This window comes from Spermophilus citellus (assembly GCF_964194105.1).
Source record: "Spermophilus citellus genome assembly, chromosome: 8".
NCBI classification, from domain to species: Eukaryota; Metazoa; Chordata; class Mammalia; order Rodentia; family Sciuridae; genus Spermophilus; species Spermophilus citellus.
Genome location: NC_138189.1, coordinates 43,607,074 through 43,625,075, shown reverse-complemented (window position 1 = coordinate 43,625,075; position 18,002 = coordinate 43,607,074). Strand labels below are relative to the sequence as shown.

Below are 18,002 nucleotides of genomic sequence, written 5' to 3'. Positions count from 1 at the left end.
AAAAGAAAAGAAAAGTTGTGCTGTATATGTGTAATAAGAATTGTAATGCATTCCACTGTCATTTCTTTTTTAAAAAATCAATAAAATAAAATAAAATATGTTGACTGGGTGTGGCAGTGAATGCCTGGAATCCCAGCAGCTAGAGAGGCTAAGGCAGGAGGAGCATAAGTTCAAAGTCAGCCTCAGCAACTTAGTGAGGCCCTAAGTAACTTAATAAGATCCTGTCTCAAAATAAGAAACAAAAAGAACTGGGGCTGTGTCTCAGGGGCTATGCACCCCTGGGTTCAATCCCTGGTACCAAAAAATAAAATAAAATGTTTTTGTTTGGTTAGCTGTTTGCAGTATTAGATTCAATCCAGGAGTATTTTACCACTGAGCTATATCTCTGGCCCTTTTTATTTTTTTATTTTGAGACAGGCTTTTTCTAGGTTTCCCAGGCTGGTCTCAAACTTGAGATCCTCCCTAGTCATCCTCCCCAGTCCCCCCAGTGGGATTACAGTCGTGCACCACCAGGCCCAGCTATAAATATGTTTAATGTTCAAAATCTAAATAAGTAGATACTCATAATGAATTAACGTTATCTTTGTGTATATGTCATGCATTGAGAAAATAGGAAATGTCTTATTTTTTAATCGAAAGTGGAAACCTTTGGTTTCAAGCCTGCCACTCAGCATTCCCCAATGACATGTAGGTGGTTAGTCATACAGTGGGCCTCGTCCTGCTTACTGCACATTTGCAGCCAGGTGTGCAATCAGGTCTTTGGCATCTTGCATAGTAGAAGGTATCTCTGAGCCATTCTTGGTCACTTGAGTTCCAAACAAGAACAATTTTCTGTCATTTCCCACCTCAGATAATGCTAATGCTTCGTGGATATCTGTAATGTGATAGGCTGCCTCGAGATCCTTCACCCAGAATGGAAAAATAAGAAGAAAAAGTTGGTTATTTTGCATTCCTTTGGGATATACAGACTTACTATTTGTATTTATTGCTCTAATGACTTCACCATTTTAATACAGAGGATGTTGTGACCTCAATTGTGATGACACCAGTAGATGTTTGAATATAAATATTTTCACCAGAATTATGCCAGTATGGGGGTGGGTACTAGGGATTGAACCCAGAGACACTTCACCACTGAGTCACATCCCCAGCTCTTTTTATTTTATTTTTGAGACAGGATCTGATTCAGTTGCTTATGGCCTCACCAGGGTGCTGAGGCTATCCTCAAACTTGAGATCCTCCTGTCTCAGCCTCCTGAGTTGCTGGGATTTCAGGTGTGCACCACTGCACCCAGCTAATGCCAGCATTTATGTGTTATCAAACAAATGTTTTCTGGAATGAAGCTAAGCCAATCTAATACCTTAATTTTCTAAACAGAGTCATCACTGTTTTTAATTCAAGATTATTTTCAACAGAATCAATTAATACAAATTTATATTTATCAAAAGGAATTTGATTCATTAGTTACTTTTGGTTCATATCATGTATTTCTGATTTTAGCACTTGCCATTGTGAGCTTTCTTTTCTGATTATTATTTCTACTGAACAAGAACTTTGGATCAAACTTTGGGAGGTAGAGGGAGACAGACAAGAGACCAGGGAGGGAGCAGATCGAGATATAAGAGAACAAAAATGGTAGGGAGGGAGGCAAAGAGGAGGAGAGAGGCAAAGAGATGCAGCAGGGGCAGAATCCCCTAGGGAGAGCCACCTGGGCTTACGCTGCATGCCACAGTCAGACTCCTAGAGGTCAAAATGGAAAGATCCAAATATACTCCTCTGCCTCTCATGCATCCAGAAGTGTTTAGACAAAAGGTCTCTGATATTTCTTTTTTTTTTTTTTTAAAGAGAGAGTGAGAGAGGAGAGAGAGAGAGAGAGAGAGAGAGAGAGAGAGAGAGAGAGAGAATTTTTAATATTTATTTTTTTAGTTCTCGGCGGACACAACATCTTTGTTTGTATGTGGTGCTGAGAATCGAACCCAGGCCGCACTCATGCCAGGCAAGCGCGCTACCGCTTGAGCCACATCCCCAGCCCATCTGATATTTCTTTTAATAAATATTAAATCCCCATTGTTTTTGAGTCCTTTGCAAAAAATGTTGGCATTTTCACATCTAAAACTGCATTTGTAATTGGCTTTTTATTAATTTGCAGCATTTTTCTAAGCTTCAGAGTATCATTTTATCTATCTATCTATCTATCTATCTATCTATCTATCTATCATCATCATCTATTTATTGAGATGGGGTCTCACTATGTTGCCCAGACTGGCCTCAAACTCCTGGGTTCAAGTGATCCTCCTACCTTAGCTTCCTGAGGAGCTGGGACAAACAGGGGTGCCACTGCACCTGACCAGCAGAACAGTTTTCAAGTTCTAAAAATAATCCAATACTGAGTCATATTTTTCCTATACCAATGTAGACCTACCAAATTCCACCACGGGGAGGCTTCATGATGTGCTGTAATTAGTAACTGGGAGGTGGTTACCCCTCTGAGTACTGGTAGTCACATACATTCACTGACTGTTCTAAATCTGAATAATTTACTTTATCTTAGAGCCTATAATAATTTGTGTAATGGCATTAATAAATCCAGTAACATGGATAATGTCCCAGATTAAATAAGTTCTCTGACTGAATTGGAGCAGAAAAAATAGGAAGAGAAGGGTGGTAGGTGGAAAGAGGGGCTCCCTCTAATGATATAACACATAAGGTATAAATACAGGGTTTATTCCATGCTTATATAATTGGGCCTTAATAGAGTTAATAATGCAAAGAGTAGAGATAAAAAAAGATGACTTCTTTGAAAACCCTTACATAAAAACTTGAACTTCGGGTTGGGATTGTGGCTCAGCGGTAGAACACTCGCCTAGCACACGGGGTGGGGGGCCCTGGGTTTGATCCTCAGCATACATGAAAATAGGTAGATAAAATGGAGGTATTGTGTCCAACTACAACTAAAAAATAAATATTAAAAAAACTTGAACTTAGCTAAAATAATAGACTAAATATTTTGGCCAAAGAATATAAACAAAGATAAATTGAGCTCTTGTTATGGTATGAATATGAAGTGTCCCTCAAAAAGCTCATTCATTAGGCAGTGCAGGAATGTTCAGAGATGAAATAATGAGCTTATGAGAGCTGTAATCTCATTAATGGGTCAATCCATTTGATTTATTAATAATTTAAATGGACTACTGACTGGTAACTGCAGGCAGATGGTGTGTGGCTATGGAAATAGGTTACGTGGTGGTGGTGGGTGGCCTTGGAGTGTATCTTGTCCCTGGCTCCTCTCTTGCTCTTGGTTGTCATGAATTGAGCAGCTTCCTCTGTCACACCTTTCTTTTTTTTTTTTTTAAGAGAGAGTGAGAGAGGAGAGAGAGAGAGAGAGAGAGAGAGAGAGAATTTTTAATATTTATTTTTTAGTTCTCAGAGGACACAACATCTTTGTTGGTATGTGGTGCTGAGGATCGAACCCGGGTCGCACGCATGCCAGACCGCTTGAGCCACATCCCCAGCCCTCTGTCACACCTTTCTACCATGATATTTTACCTCCTCTTGGGCCCAGAGCAATGGAGTCAGATTGATCATGAACTGAACCTCTAAAACTTAAAGCCCCAAATAAACTTTTTCTCCTCTAATTGTTCTTGTCTGGTGTTTTGGTCACAGTGATGAAAGGCTAACTAACACAAACTAGAATATACAGATCTTTTCTCATTAAGGCTCAATAAAATTATAAATTTGACAATGAATTGCCTTGTTGATTTAATTTGATGAAGAGACAAATCACAAAAGAAAGTATTGATAAATTAAAAATAGAAATCTTCAATATGAAAATGTAAACTATAAGTAAAATAAAATGACATGCCACCAGAATGCTGAAGAAGATAGTAGTAAAGCATGTGACTAACAAAGAATGCTTTTAAAGATTCCCATAATTCAAACAAGAAAAGATAGAGGGGCTAGAGGTGTAACAGAGTGGTAGGAAACATGCGTAATATATGTGAAACACTGGGTTCTACCCCCAGCAAAACACACACACACACACACACACACACACACACACACGATAAACACTCTAGTAAGAGTTTGGAAAAAGATACTAATAAATTCACTAATGTTGAGATCAATAAACACCTGAAAAATATTTAAGCTCACTAGCAATTAGAGAAATATAAATTAGAATAATAAAAAACAATTCTGCCCCATCATATTGGCAAAAATACGACAAAGATATAGAGTTCCAAAAACTGTCACCTTCTGCCAATGGGAGAATGAACTGGTATAACATCTTTGGAAAGCAACTTGATAAGATCTAGTCTAATTTACCATTTATAAATACAAAAACCCAGTAATTGTTCTTTTAGGCATATGCACCAGGAAAATGTTCACAGAGATCTCCAAGGAGACACATATATTTGAAGGCTCATCTGCAACATTGTTTATAACAATGAAAAATTGAAAATAATTCAAATACACAACAAGAAAATGGCAAGACTGTGGTATATTCATTCGTGCAATGGAATAGCGTACAGCTCACATTTATCATGACTTTTAAAATCTTTGCTATTATTTATTTATTTATTGTTTATTGATGTTGGAACTGGCAATAGAACCTAGGGCCTCATGCATGCTAAGCACATCTTCTACCATTGAGCTATACTTCCATCCCCAAATCTTTGTAGTTTATGGTATTTAAAATGCTCCTCTTAAAAATAAAAACAAAACAGCACGAGTGTTTCTTTCAAAATGTTAACCGAATGTCAAAATCTGCTGAACTAGTTTCCACAAGGGATTTGAACTAGGCTCCTACTTTGGGTCATCATTTGGGATTAGTTTATTTCCACAAATATTCACTCATAGAAGTCATAAAAGAAAAAGTAGGAATTGAGCTGTTTTATAATCGGCAAACCTAGCCATTGAGAAAGGGGCTTAAATAATACAATGTTATGGAAATTCACTTTTTTAAGTATTATTTTTAGTGATGAACATAACATCTTTATTTTTTTATGTGGTGCTGAGGATCGAACCCTGTGCCTCACACGCGCTCCACCACTGAGCCACAACCCCAGCCCTTGGAAATTCATTTTTAAATTTTTTTTTAATTGTGAAAAGTGCACGTAACAAAAGTTACCATCTTAACCATTTTTCAGTGTACAGTGCCATTAAATACATTCACATTGTTGTGCGACTATCACCCAAACTCTCTTAATCTTGCTAAACTGAAACTCTGTGCCTATCAATTAATTCCCCCATTCCTCCCTCCCATAGCTCCAGGCAACCACCATTCTACTCTGTATCTTAGTGGATTTGACTTTTCTGGGAGCCTCAATAAGCAGAATTTTTCAATATTTGTCCTTTCTTGGCTGGCTTATTTCGTGTAACATGATGTCTTAAAGGTTCATCTGTATTGTAATATGTCAGAATTTCCTTCCCTTTTAAGGCCAAGTAATATTCCATTGTATGTAAGTACCATGTTTTGTTTATCTGTTCATCATTGGATGGACTCTTGGGTTGCTTCCACCTTTTGGCCACTGTAAATAGTGCTATATAAATACCTGTTTGAAAAGTGCTTTCAGGGTTTTTTTGTTGTTGTTGTTGTTGGGGGGGCGGGGTGGAGATATATGCCCAGAAGTGGAATTGCTGCATCATATGGGAACCCTATTTTTTTTATTTTTTGAGGAGCCACAATATTATTTCCCATAGCAAGTATACAATTTTACATTCCAACAGTGCACAGGGGTTCCAATTTCCCCATCGATATTTAATATTTAACATGTGTATGAAATAAATTCAGGTCAATCTAGTTGGTCTAAAACAAAACTATTTCTTTATACATGGAAACCTCTCAAATATTTTGTTGGATTCAACCATTAATATATGTTTATTGAAATAAGTTCAACAGACCTTTGCTGAATTCCTACTATGCACAAAGCAGTCTACTTAGGAACTTCAAAGGACACCAAAATTCATAACAGTCATTACGCTCAAGGAGTTTATAACCCAGGGAATCTAATAAGTCAAATTGAATATGCAGCATATTATTATGTAGCTATTAAAAAATAGACATTTCTTGTATTAGTAAACAAAGTATTGAGTGTGATTTATATTTGCACAGATTTTTACCTGTTTGTGTGCAAACACAACCAGAGGAAGGATTGGATTTGCTTCTGTTAGTTGGTGAAGGAATTTTTTGGCTTCAGGTAATCGATTGTGATCTGCTGAATCCACCACAAAGATCAGCAACAATCCCTTGGACAGGTACATTTCCCAGTAGGAACGGAAAGGCTCGCTGCCGCCAACTACAGAGAACAGTAGAGGAAGAAGACACCAACAAATCACAGGAGCATTCACCCAGGACAGTCTGGGCACACTGGACAGGTGTTCCAACAAAATTCCACTGTGTTAGAAGATACCCAATTCTGACAGCAATGAGAGGGACACTGCTGGGAAATAGCCATTGGGAATGAGTACCCTTCACAGTGGATCATTCATTTTGGAATCAGAAAGGATCTTTGTTCAGATATTAAATATTACAGTGGGTGTCTTCTGATCCTGACATACACAGCAGACTCACAGCCACTGCAAGTTCGTCAATGGGAGTGGGCTACTGAAATAGTTAAAGGTGGTAGGTTAAAGCACAAGTTATGCTGGGCACAGTAGTGTATGCCTGTAATGCCAGTGGCTTGGGAGGCTGAGGCAGGAGGATTGTGAGTTCAAAGCCAGCCTCAGCAACTTCACAAGTCTGAATAACTCGTTGACTCTGTCTCTAAAAAATACAAATAAAAGGGCTGGGAATGTGGCTCTGTGGTTAAGTGCCCCTGGTTCAACTCCCAGTATGGGGGAAAAACAAACAAAAAACACATATCACTCTGATTTTTAAATGGACTAAACTTCTTGGCTACCCTTATTTGCATAATTATTTTCCTTTGTCAGAATCCTAGAACTAATTTCTATTTTTAATATTGCATTAAGAGGAAATATGATCTTAAGGTATTCAGGAATATTTGCCTTAGAATAAAAATGCCTTTAGATTACAGAAATTCATTCTGCTGATTCTTCCCATAGGAAACTTTTTGGTAATGATAATATATAAAATGAATTTAGCTTTTATTTTTCTCCTAGGATGGGGTTTGGCAGACCATGGTCCCATATTCAAATCTAACCAGCCATCTATTTTTGTATAGCTCACAAGCTAAAAAGGCTTTTTTACACATTTAAATGTTTTTTTTTTAAAAAAAGAATACCATATTACAACTGTGAATATTCTATCAATTTTAGATTTTAGTGTCCACAAATAGTTTTATTGGAACACAATATGTTTTGGTTTATATATTATCTGTGGCTACTCTTATACCACAAGGGCAGTTTAGTGGTTACAACAGAGACGATGCGGTCCACAGAGCTCAAATTATTTACTACATAGCCATTGATAGAAAAAGCTTTCAGATCTCTGTAACAGCAACTTAACAAAAGCCATTTTAAACACTAATAAGAAAAGATTTACCTTTCCTTGTTTTCTTTTGCATCTCTCTAGGCTAGTCATTCTTCTAAGTATTTTGTGTCTTTCATTTGTTAAACTATTTTGAAAACTTCTAAGTAATTCTGTTGGTTTTTTTTTAAAGAGAGAGAGAGAGAGAAGAGAGAGAATTTTAATATTTATTTTTCAGTTTTTGGCGGACACAACATCTTTGTTGGTATGTGGTGCTGAGGATCGAACCCGGGCCGCACGCATGCCAGGCGAGCGCGCTACCGCTGGAGCCACATCCCCAGCCCCATTCTCAGCACCACATAAAAATAAAATAACATATTGTGTCCACCTAAAACAAAAACAAACAAACAAAAAAAAGTTGCTTAAACTGGAGACAATTCTGTTGGTTTTAACACAATTTAAACATCCATGGACACTGGGTTATTCCTCATTTATTGTTACCATAAACAATGCTGCTGTAAAGACTTTTGTATTTGTTTCCTGGTGTGGATATGCGTGAAAGGAAGGCCAACTAGGCTAAATTGTTTTCTAAAGTGGCAGGTTCCAATTTATGTTCCACCAATGGCCAATAAATTTCCTTTGGATTCACATTCTCTTCAAAACTTGGTATTATCTGATTGATTTGTGTGTATGTGTGTGTGTGTGTGTGTGTGTGTGTGTGTGTGTGTGTGTGTGTGCGCGCGCGCGCGCGCGCGCGCACGCGCGCGCTCCTGCGCCTAATTTGAATTCTCTTGCTTAATGATCATTAAACATTTTTTCATGTTTACTTCTAATTTGTTTCATGTGAAATGTTTTTTATGATGTCTAAATTTTTTCATAAGAGTTCTTAACATATTCTGATTACTGTCTGTTTATTGCGGCAGGTTATATGTGTTGCATGTATCTTCTCCCATTTTGTGGCATCTTTTTTATGAGCAGAAGTTCCCAATTTTAATGTAGTTGATTTACCCATCTGTCTTTATCCATTTTTATATCCTGTTTTGTATTCTGCATCTGTCTTTTTCTACCCTGGAGACATAAAATATTCTCTATTTTCTTCACAAAGCTTTTTACATTAGACTTTTATCCATCTGAATTTGATGTATACATATGTATATAAAGAGGCTGGTAAACAATTTCACTTTTTTCTCATGTGCCATCACCATTTGTTAAACAGCCTCTCTTTTCCCCAGAAGATGTCTACTCTGTACATTTGGTCACTTTGCTCATTCCTGTGCCAACACCACACAATGTTAATTTTAAAGCTTTATAGTAAGATTTGATATTTGACAGAATAAGGCTGTCTTTCTTACTCATTTCTTCAAGAGTGTCCAGCTTTTTTATACCTTTATTCTTCCATGCAAGTTTTAGTCTCAGCTTCTCAAACTCTTAAAAAAAGTTTTATCGGGATTTTGATTGGAATTGAATTATATCTAAACATAAATTTGGAGGAGAATTAACATCTTTTTAAGTTTTGTTTTCAAATTTTTTTTTAGTTGTAGATAGACACACATATGTTTGTTTATTAGTCTATTTTTATGTGGTGCTAAGGATTGAACCAAGTGCCTCACACATGCCAGGCAAGCACTCTACCACTGAGTTACAGCCCCAGCCCATGAATTAACATCTTTTTGATGTGCTGACTTCCTATTCATGGAAACTATGTCACCATTTATTTAGATCTTCTTTCAGTGTTTTCCAATGACATCTGCAAATTCTCTCTCTCTCTCTCTCTCTCTCTCTCTCTCTCTCTCTCTCTCTCTCGTGTGTGTGTGTGTGTGTGTGTGTGTGTGTGTGTATGTGTGGTTAAGTTTAGGACTAGCTAAATTATGTACATTGCTATCAAAAATGATATCTTCTTAAAAATCATATATGCTAAGCTGTGCATAGTAGTGCCTGCCTATAATCCCAGCAACTAGGGGAATCCTCCCAGCAGGAGGACAGCCAGTTTGAAGCCAGTCTCAGCAACTTAGTAAGGCCCTAAGCAACTAAGAAAGACCCTATCTCAAATCAAAAATTAATTAATTAATTTAAAAGGCTGGGGAGCTGGGGGCTGGGGTTGTAGCTCAGTGGTAGATGGCTTGCCTACCACATGTGAGGCACCAGGTTCCATCCTCAGCACCACATAAAAAATAAATAGAAGTATTGTGTCTATCTACAACCAAAAAAAAATTTTTAAATAAAATAAATAAAAGGTTGGGTGTGTAGCTTTGTGAAAAAGTGCCCATAAGTTCAACCGAAGAAGAGGAAAAAAAATCATTTTCTGCATGTTGCTGGATAACAGAAGTGTAATTGACTTTTTAAAGTAATTTGACAGGTCTTCTAGGTTTCCTTTAAAGAAAATTACAACATTCATAAACAAGAACTGTTTTGTTTCTTCCTTTCTAATCCTAATGCCTTTTCTTTGTGTTGAACTGACTTAGACCTTCTGGGTAATGCTGAATGAAAATACTCTTGTTGGTCCTGGCTTTCAAGGGGCCATACTTCTAATACTTTATGTTGAGGAATCCTGTGTTCTGAAGTGTTGGTGGGTTAAGGAATTGCCATTTATTTTTAGTTTATTAAGAATTTTAAAATCATAAACAGAATTGAATTTTGAAATTTTTTTTCTGCTGTTATTGAGGTTATCATATATATTTCTCTAGTTAACAATGTAGTAAATGACATTTATAGGGTTTTTTGGGGGGGATGGGTACCACAGGTTGAACTCAGGGGCACTCAACCACTGAGCCACAACCCCAGCCCTCTATTTTGTATTTTATTTAAAGACAGATGCTCACTGAGTTGCTTAGATTTTTCAAACCTTTTGTTTCTGGACAATTTTGTTTGGATTTCTGCTTCTATGCTCATGAATTTCCTTTTTTTTAATACTTCTTAGCCTGGCTTTGGTTATAGTAATCTCACTGTGAGGAAATACTACTTTTGCTTCCTGTTGGGTAGGAGAATTTATGGAAGATTAAGATTGATAGAGTTTACCTTTAAAATCAACTTATCTAGTGTTTTCATTATAGAGAGATTTTTTTCTTTTTTTCTTTCTTCTTTTTTTTTTTTTTTTTTTTTTTTTTTGGTGGTGTTGGGGATTGAACCAAGGGCCTTGTGTTTGTGAGGAAAGCTGAGCTATATCCCCAGCCCTAGGGTGATTTTTAGCTAATGATTTTTTTTTAATTATTCAATGTCTTATTTTTATTTATTTTCCACATTTTTATTGGTGAACTATAGTTGTACACAATGGTATGATTTATTTTTACATATTTGTATATGCACACAATATAACAATATAATTTGGCCAAGAGTTTTTATTTCTTCTTGAATCTGCTTTTGTAATATATATATATCTATTAGCACAGATGTAAATATACTCTTGACATCTTTTTTTCATTTGAGACATTAGTTGTGCTTTCTAGATTTTCCTTGATAAATTTCATCAGAAGATTGTCTATTTTGTTTATCTTTCAAGGAACTAACTTTTGACTTTTCTGATCTTTGCTACTGTATTTTTGTAATTAATTTCATTGGTTTCTTTATAATCTTTCCTTCTACCTTCTTTGATTTTAGCCTGTTGTTCTTTCCTGATCTACATCATATATTTAACCCATAAGTTTTCAGATGTTTTTTTCCTAGCTATAAGCATTTAAGATTGTAAATTTCTTTAAATGCATTATTATTTTTTTTGGCATGCCAATTTTGACCAATAGATTTTTGTCATTGTTATTTTTACCAATCATTTGTTCTGAGTATTTTTAAATTCCCATAATGATTTTATCTTTGAACTATGAGTTATTTAAAAGTGAACCTACCTATCATTGGAAGGGTTTTTGTTTTTTTGGTACTGAGGACTGAACCCAGGAGTGCTTAGCCACTGGGCTTACATCCTCACCCTCCCTCCTCCTTTTTTTTTTTCTTTTCTTTTTTTTTTTTTTTTCTTATTTTGAAGCAGGGTCTCACTAACTTGTTCAGGGCCTCACTAAGTAGCTGAAGCTGACCTCAAATTTTCTATCTTCCTGCCTCAGCCTCCCCAGCCACTGGGATTACAGACGTACACCATTGCACCCAGCTAATTCATTGAAGGGTTTTAAGTTAGCAATGGATTTGCTTAAATACTTGGGTTAAAATATTTCTCTACACAAATGGACAAAAGCAAAAATAAAATGATGACTGCAGGAAACTGAGGAACAGGTGAGGGAGGTTTTGGCTCATTTGCAGGCAGTGGAAAAGGATGACACTGACAAATTCTAATTATGCTTTGGAGATACAAAGAGTCAATATGCTTCACTTGTTGACTGAAGGCAGGGGTAGAGAAGGAGGAATCAAAGGTGACTCCCAGATTCTGCCTTGAGCAACTTGACGAGTAAGGAATCACTTAATGGCCAGTGGATTACAGGTAATGAAACAGACAGGAGGGGATAAGTCAAACATTTTTGTTTAATCACATGGTTTGAGAGGCTGATTAGACAATCAAGTAGAGATGTCAGGGGATATTTGGATATGTTTGGGCTAGATAGGTCAATTTGGGGGGCTCATTATCATATAGATAGTATTAAGTGCCATGAAGATGGATCAAGTCATCCAAAGAGAGAGTGTAAGAGAAGAACCCAGGAGGCTAAGATAGGAGAATCACAAGTTCAAGGCCAACCTGGGCAATTAATGAGGGCCTCATCTACTTAGGGAGATCCTGTCTCAAAAAATAAAAAGGTCACAGGACTGGGGATGTGGCTCAAGTGGTAGTGTGCTCGCCAAGAATGCGCGGGGTGATGGGTTCGATCCTCAGCACCACATAAAAATAAAAAAAAAAAAATAAAGATGTTGTGTCCACCAAAAACTAAAAAATAATTATTAAAAAAATTCTCTCTCTCTAAAAAAAATTTTAAAAATAAAAAAATAAAAAATAAATAAAAAGGTCAGGAATATAGCTCAGTGGTAAAGCACTGAGAGAGAGAGAGAGAGAGAAGACAAGGGAAGATCTGACCCAACTTTGGGGCACAGCAACATCTAGCAAGATGGTGACTTCAGCATTGCTGCACAGTAGGGACTTTGGGACTGCCATCTAGTTGGAAGAAGAAGTTTGGGGCTTCTGTATAATTTCATTTGCAGAGAAGGAAGCACACTGTACTTACTTAGGCTGCATGTTTATTTGCTGTAGTGTGGAAAGAGGAAGGCCCGTTATAGATTATAGGAGAGCATGCTAAAGCCTTCCTTTAACCTCCCCTGTCTCCATCACTGCAAAAAAGGAGACAATTAAAAAAGCAGAAAGTGATTCCTAACTCCCTCCCTAGGGCACCTTAGTATTAAACCACACATGCATCCTAAAGTTTATGTAAATCTGATCCAGCATCATAAGAATCCAGTCGATAACACCATGTCTAGCTTAACATTAAGGAAGGCTACCATGGGCTGGGGATGTGGCTCAAGTGGTAGCGCGCTCGCCTGGCATGCGTGCGGCCCGGGTTCGATCCTCAGCACCACATACCAACAAAGATGTTGTGTCCGCCGAGAACTAAAAATAAAAAATATTTAAAAAAAAAAATTCTCTCTCTCTCTCTCTCTCTCTCTTAAAAAAAAAAAAAAAAAAAAAAAAAAAAAAAGGAAGGCTACCAGATAACTAGTGAGGAAATAGAGCTTACTCTCCAGGAACTCCATCTGGTTGTCTTCAATGTCGATGCAAACGGGATTGAAACCTTGGGTGGGTGCCTTGCTATGCTGGACTTTGTTTAAAGCTAGAGAGTCGAGGATGCTGGTTTTCCCTGCTCCATCCAGGCCTAGAACTAGGATCTGCTTATTTTTGTCCTGTGAAACAAAAGATAAATCAATAAACCTATGTCCTTGTTTTCCTAGCTCCTAATAGTGTGCCTTCCTGTGCTAGTACCTAATAATAATCATGGAATTGCCAACCAGAGAGGAACTTAACATTTTATAGGCCAAGACCAAACCACCAATCACCTAATGTTTTCACATAACCATTACTACTATGTGACTATTAATCTCACATACCCTCTCCATCCCCCAACTCCTGGTCAGTCTATCACATACACCAACACACATATACACCAGTATTTATGGAAGGTTCTAGAGGTCTTAGAGTCAATTTCGAGACTTCCTGTTCATGTCCTTTGGAGATTGTACCAGAATTTGGTTTGGTTTTCGGGGTCTTGGGACCTCCATGGTGCACACACCCACTATACCACTCAGCATGCAAGCATTTAAGGTCTCATGTTATTATTAATCTATCTTTTCTTCACAAGTACATAACTTGATTATAAAATGTTAGTGCAAGTTTCCCCTCTTATATTTTTAAGTACCATGATTTAATGAGATTAAAGCATCCTACCAATATGTCAGCCTCAATTTTTATTGCCATGGACTGAGGGACCACAAGGGCAGTCTCATGAGAAGACAGAAATACAGTTAAAAGTGCCTAGAGATGTGGTCTCTACAGTGCAAAGATTGTGAGATTAATAGTCACATAGTAGGGCTGGGGATGTGGCTCAAGCGGTAGCGCGCTCGCCTGGTATGCGTGCGGCCCGGGTTCGATCCTCAGCACCACATACAAACAATGATGTTGTGTCCGCCAAAAACTGAAAAATAAACATTAAAAAAAATTCTCAAAAAAAAAAAAATAGTCACATAGTAGTAATGGTTACGTGAAAACATTAGGTGATTGGTGGTTTGGTCTTGGCCAAAGATTAAGAAGTGAGCCAGACTGCTCAGAGAAATTCCATTCTATTTCCCAAACAGCTTAATAAAGATGTTTCCATGGGTCTAGAGCCACTTTTTGGTTCTAAACAGTTTTAATTATTAAAGGAAATTTGATATCTGGTAAAACACAGGTTATGTAGATCTAAAATACTAGCAATTATCTTTAATGGCACTTGTTTAGAAATAACAATAATCTTATACACCCTGCTTGTTCTGCTTGAACACCAAATGTTGACATTAGACTTAGATTGCATTTCTGGAGGGAAAAAAAGTGATCTTAAACAGTATTAGAATGTCTATAACCACTTCTTTAAAAAAAAAATCTATGTGAAAGTAAGACATTTTAAGTTCCGCCCTAATAGGTATTTGGGTAAACAACACATTTTTTTTAAGTTGGACACAATATCTTTATTTATTTTTATGTGATGCTGAAGATCAAACCCAGGGCCTCTCACATGCTAAGTGAGTGCTTTACTGCTGAGCCCCAGCCCCAGCCCAACAACACAATTTTTGAAGGCCATACATTTTAGAGTGAATTCTTTTTTTTTTATTTTTTAAAATATTTTTAGTTGTAGAAGGACACAACACCTTTATTTATTTATTTAATTTTATACGGTGCTGAGGATCAAACCCAGTGCCTCACACATTTTAGGCAAGTGCTCTACCACTGAGCCACAACCCCAACCCCTAGAGTGAATTCTTGATGGCTCTGAAAGTGAATGATATTTTCATGGATCTCTCCTATCTCCACCCCTATGTCCTTCCCCATTCTCTCCATCTGCATCTACACGTTAAAATGCCATTCTTAGGGCTGGGGCTGTGGCTCAGTGGCAGAGCGCTTGCCTGCATGTGCGAGGCACTGGGTTCGTCTCAGCATCACATATAAATAAATAAAGGCCCATAATAACTAATAAAAATATTTTAAAAATGCCATTCTTAGAAAGTGCTAGGGTAAGAAAGAAGGACTTGATGCACAAAGGAGACTTTGTTGAATGCTTTAAAATTACATGGTTTAAAGCAGTAGCAGCACCAAAAAATAGATGCAGGCATGGATTGTGTTCTCTCACCATTTCGAAGGGGCCCCCACTCAGGTTACCCCAACATACTTCATTACATATTCATTATATACTCATTCCATAGTACATCCCTTCCTCATTTTAATATGCTAAAAATAGGATGTTTTTAAAATCTATGGTATGTCCTATTTTGGTTGGTAGCATTTTTTTTTCTTTCTTAGTGATTCCTAAAATAATGATGTACTAGGTCCTTGAAACATTGTGAGTTAAAAACAGTTCCCTACTCCTTTTCCAACCACATTGCCACACCTAAACCCATTCTACCTAGAAATTCTGCATTAATGTTTTACATTTTGTTATATTTTCGGTCTAAAATACAAACATTGGGCTGGGGATGTAGCTGAGTGACAGAGCATATTCCTAAGATTTTGGGTTCAATCCTCAGCACCAATTAATTAATTAATTAAAATAAAATGTATTATCCTCGTGTCTATCCCCTCCTAGGAAAACCTAAGATAGTTGTAAATCAAGAGTTCAGATGCAAAATGTGATGCTGAACATGATCATTCTGTGTCAAAAGTAATTTTTTTAGGACTGGGGATATAGCTGAGTTGGTAGAGTGCTTGCTTCATTTGCATCAATCCCCAGCACCACAAAAGAAAGAAAAAATGTTATTCCTTTAGCCATACATAGATCTACGTGGCCTGTGTTTTACCAGATATCAAATTTCCTTTAATAATTAAGACTGTTTAGAACCAAAAATGGCTCTAGACCCATGGAGCCAACCAGAAACGCAGAGCCCATCTAGCTGACCCTCACAATGCCTGGGTTCTCACACCTCTCCGTTAAAAATTCTGGGTTTGAAAACTATGCAAGCAGTAACCACAGCGCCTTACAGAAAAGAGCCAGAGAGCCCCCAAACACATCCTGCATAAATTCAGGAACACTGCCGCTTCTGACAAGCGGAAAGAGCCTGCGTGCACGGAGCGTCCGGGACTGGTCTCTGTGTTGGCAGATGGTCTGGGAGCTCAGCACTGAATGCCCGGCAGAGGCAAAAGGCGTCACTTTTGAAGACCAGTCAAGATCTCTGGTCCCTCAACATTAGAATCTGTTAGGACACAGGGTACAGGGGTGAAGCAGGGGAGAAGGGGAGGACAATGGGATGTTCGTAGCTCGATACAATCCCTCCGATCCTTAGGTGGAAAACCCTCGGTTGAGGCCCAGTTCCCCCTGCGCAGGTCTTGGGGTCTGACGTAACAGAGCCGGGCCTTGGAGGCAAGGGTCCCAGGTACCTGGTTTTCTACGGATGACTCCAGAGGCGTCTCTGTCTTGGTGCTCTTCTCTACCTCTGGTTTTTCTTTAAATTGCTCATTCTTGGCTGCTGTCTCCTTCCCTTGCTCTTTCTCCTTTTCCTGCTCATTATCTTTTCTTATCCACTTCTCTTCCTTCCCTTTCTCTTTCCCCTTTGACACTTCTTTCTTTCTCTCTTCTTTTCCTTTCACCTTAATTTTCTCCTTCGCCACTTCCTTAGCCTTCCCTTTCTTCACATTCTCCATTTCCACCGCTCCTGTTTGCTTTCTTTCCTCTGCGCGCCCGCGCGCAGGAGTTGCAGCCTCGGGTCCGGGCAGGTGTGGCCTCCTCGCGGGGCGCAGGGCGGAGACGTAGGTCCACAGGGCGTAGGCCACACCCGTGGTCACCACGGCCGCAGCTATTCCCAGTGCGTACAGCCTGAGGTCTGGCATTTCGCACTAGCTCGCCTGTCCAGGGCGACTGGCAGTTGATTCGCCGAACCCGGGGGTGAGGAGGAGGGACCCCAAATGGAGTTGAAATGGGCGGGTGTTCTAGCGGGTGGATCGAGCCCAGCCCAGAAGAACCCAGAGGTCCCAACCAAGAGTTGGAAGAGCGACGGGCTTATTATCACGCTGCCGGAAAAACGTACCTAGGCGTCACCAGCTCGTGAGGGAAACGCCTTCCACCTAAGCAGGGTCCAGAGCGACCTTAGCCTCCGACCTCTCCAGCTTCAAATCCCGAGCCTGCTCTGCCAAGCTGGCGTCCTCAACCCGCAGAACGCCTACAGCGCCGGCGTCCTCCTTCGGCTCACAACCAAAGCCAAGCTAAGTTGTGTATCTCCCCTCCACAGTGCAAGTAAACGCCACTTAGCCACGTCTAAAGGGTTATTGGTTAAGGACAGAGTAATGTCTTAAATTCTAGTTTCAGGGCTAGGGATATAGCTCAGCTGGTAGGGTGCTTGCCTCCCTATGCACAAGGCCCTGGGTTCAAACACAGCACCAAAAAAAAAAAAAACCCACACACATTTATTTATTTATATGTAAAATTTCCGGAGATTAAGTACCCCGCCAGGATTCTGGCTGCTAACAAAGTATAGGTTAGCAAAACCTGAACTAGGCAAAATAGTATAATTTACCCCAGGATAGAGTATGTAGTAAATTTGGCATCCAATGGAACTTTCAAAGGTGATGTGGGGGCTGCAGGGCAATTGCCTGTTATGTAGGAGGCCTTGGATTCCACCCCCTAGCACTGTCAATTAATTAAAAGTATAGTTTATACATGCAATAAACTGATTTTTCTTCATCAGATCTATTTCAGATAGGCTTGTAAGGAACAATGAATAGCAGGTTTCACAAGCCTTGAGCGATGCAGTGGTTTTGGTGGTTGTTGTTAATATTTTGTAGTTGTAGTTAGACACAATATTTTCATTTATTTATTTTTATGTCGTGCTGATGATCGAACCCAGGGCCCAGTACTTGCTAGGTGAGCCCTCTGCCGCTGAGCTACAACCCCAGCCAGATGCAGTGGTTTTTAAGGTT

The 18,002-nt window shown here is 38.6% G+C and overlaps 1 protein-coding gene across 1 annotated transcript; it reads right to left on the bottom strand.

Annotated features, from left to right (window-relative positions):
- ARL9 (ARF like GTPase 9) lies at window positions 1-17,304 on the bottom strand. The gene is made up of 4 exons (XM_081303238.1): window positions 16,467-17,304; window positions 13,087-13,249; window positions 6,121-6,296; window positions 1-902 (listed from the first exon to the last, which is right to left on the bottom strand). The coding sequence occupies exons 1-4, from the start codon at window positions 16,914-16,916 to the stop codon at window positions 723-725; spliced, it is 969 nt and encodes a 322-aa protein (XP_081159364.1). The 5' UTR covers window positions 16,917-17,304; the 3' UTR covers window positions 1-722.
- Between the last annotated feature and the right edge of the window lie 698 nt (window positions 17,305-18,002).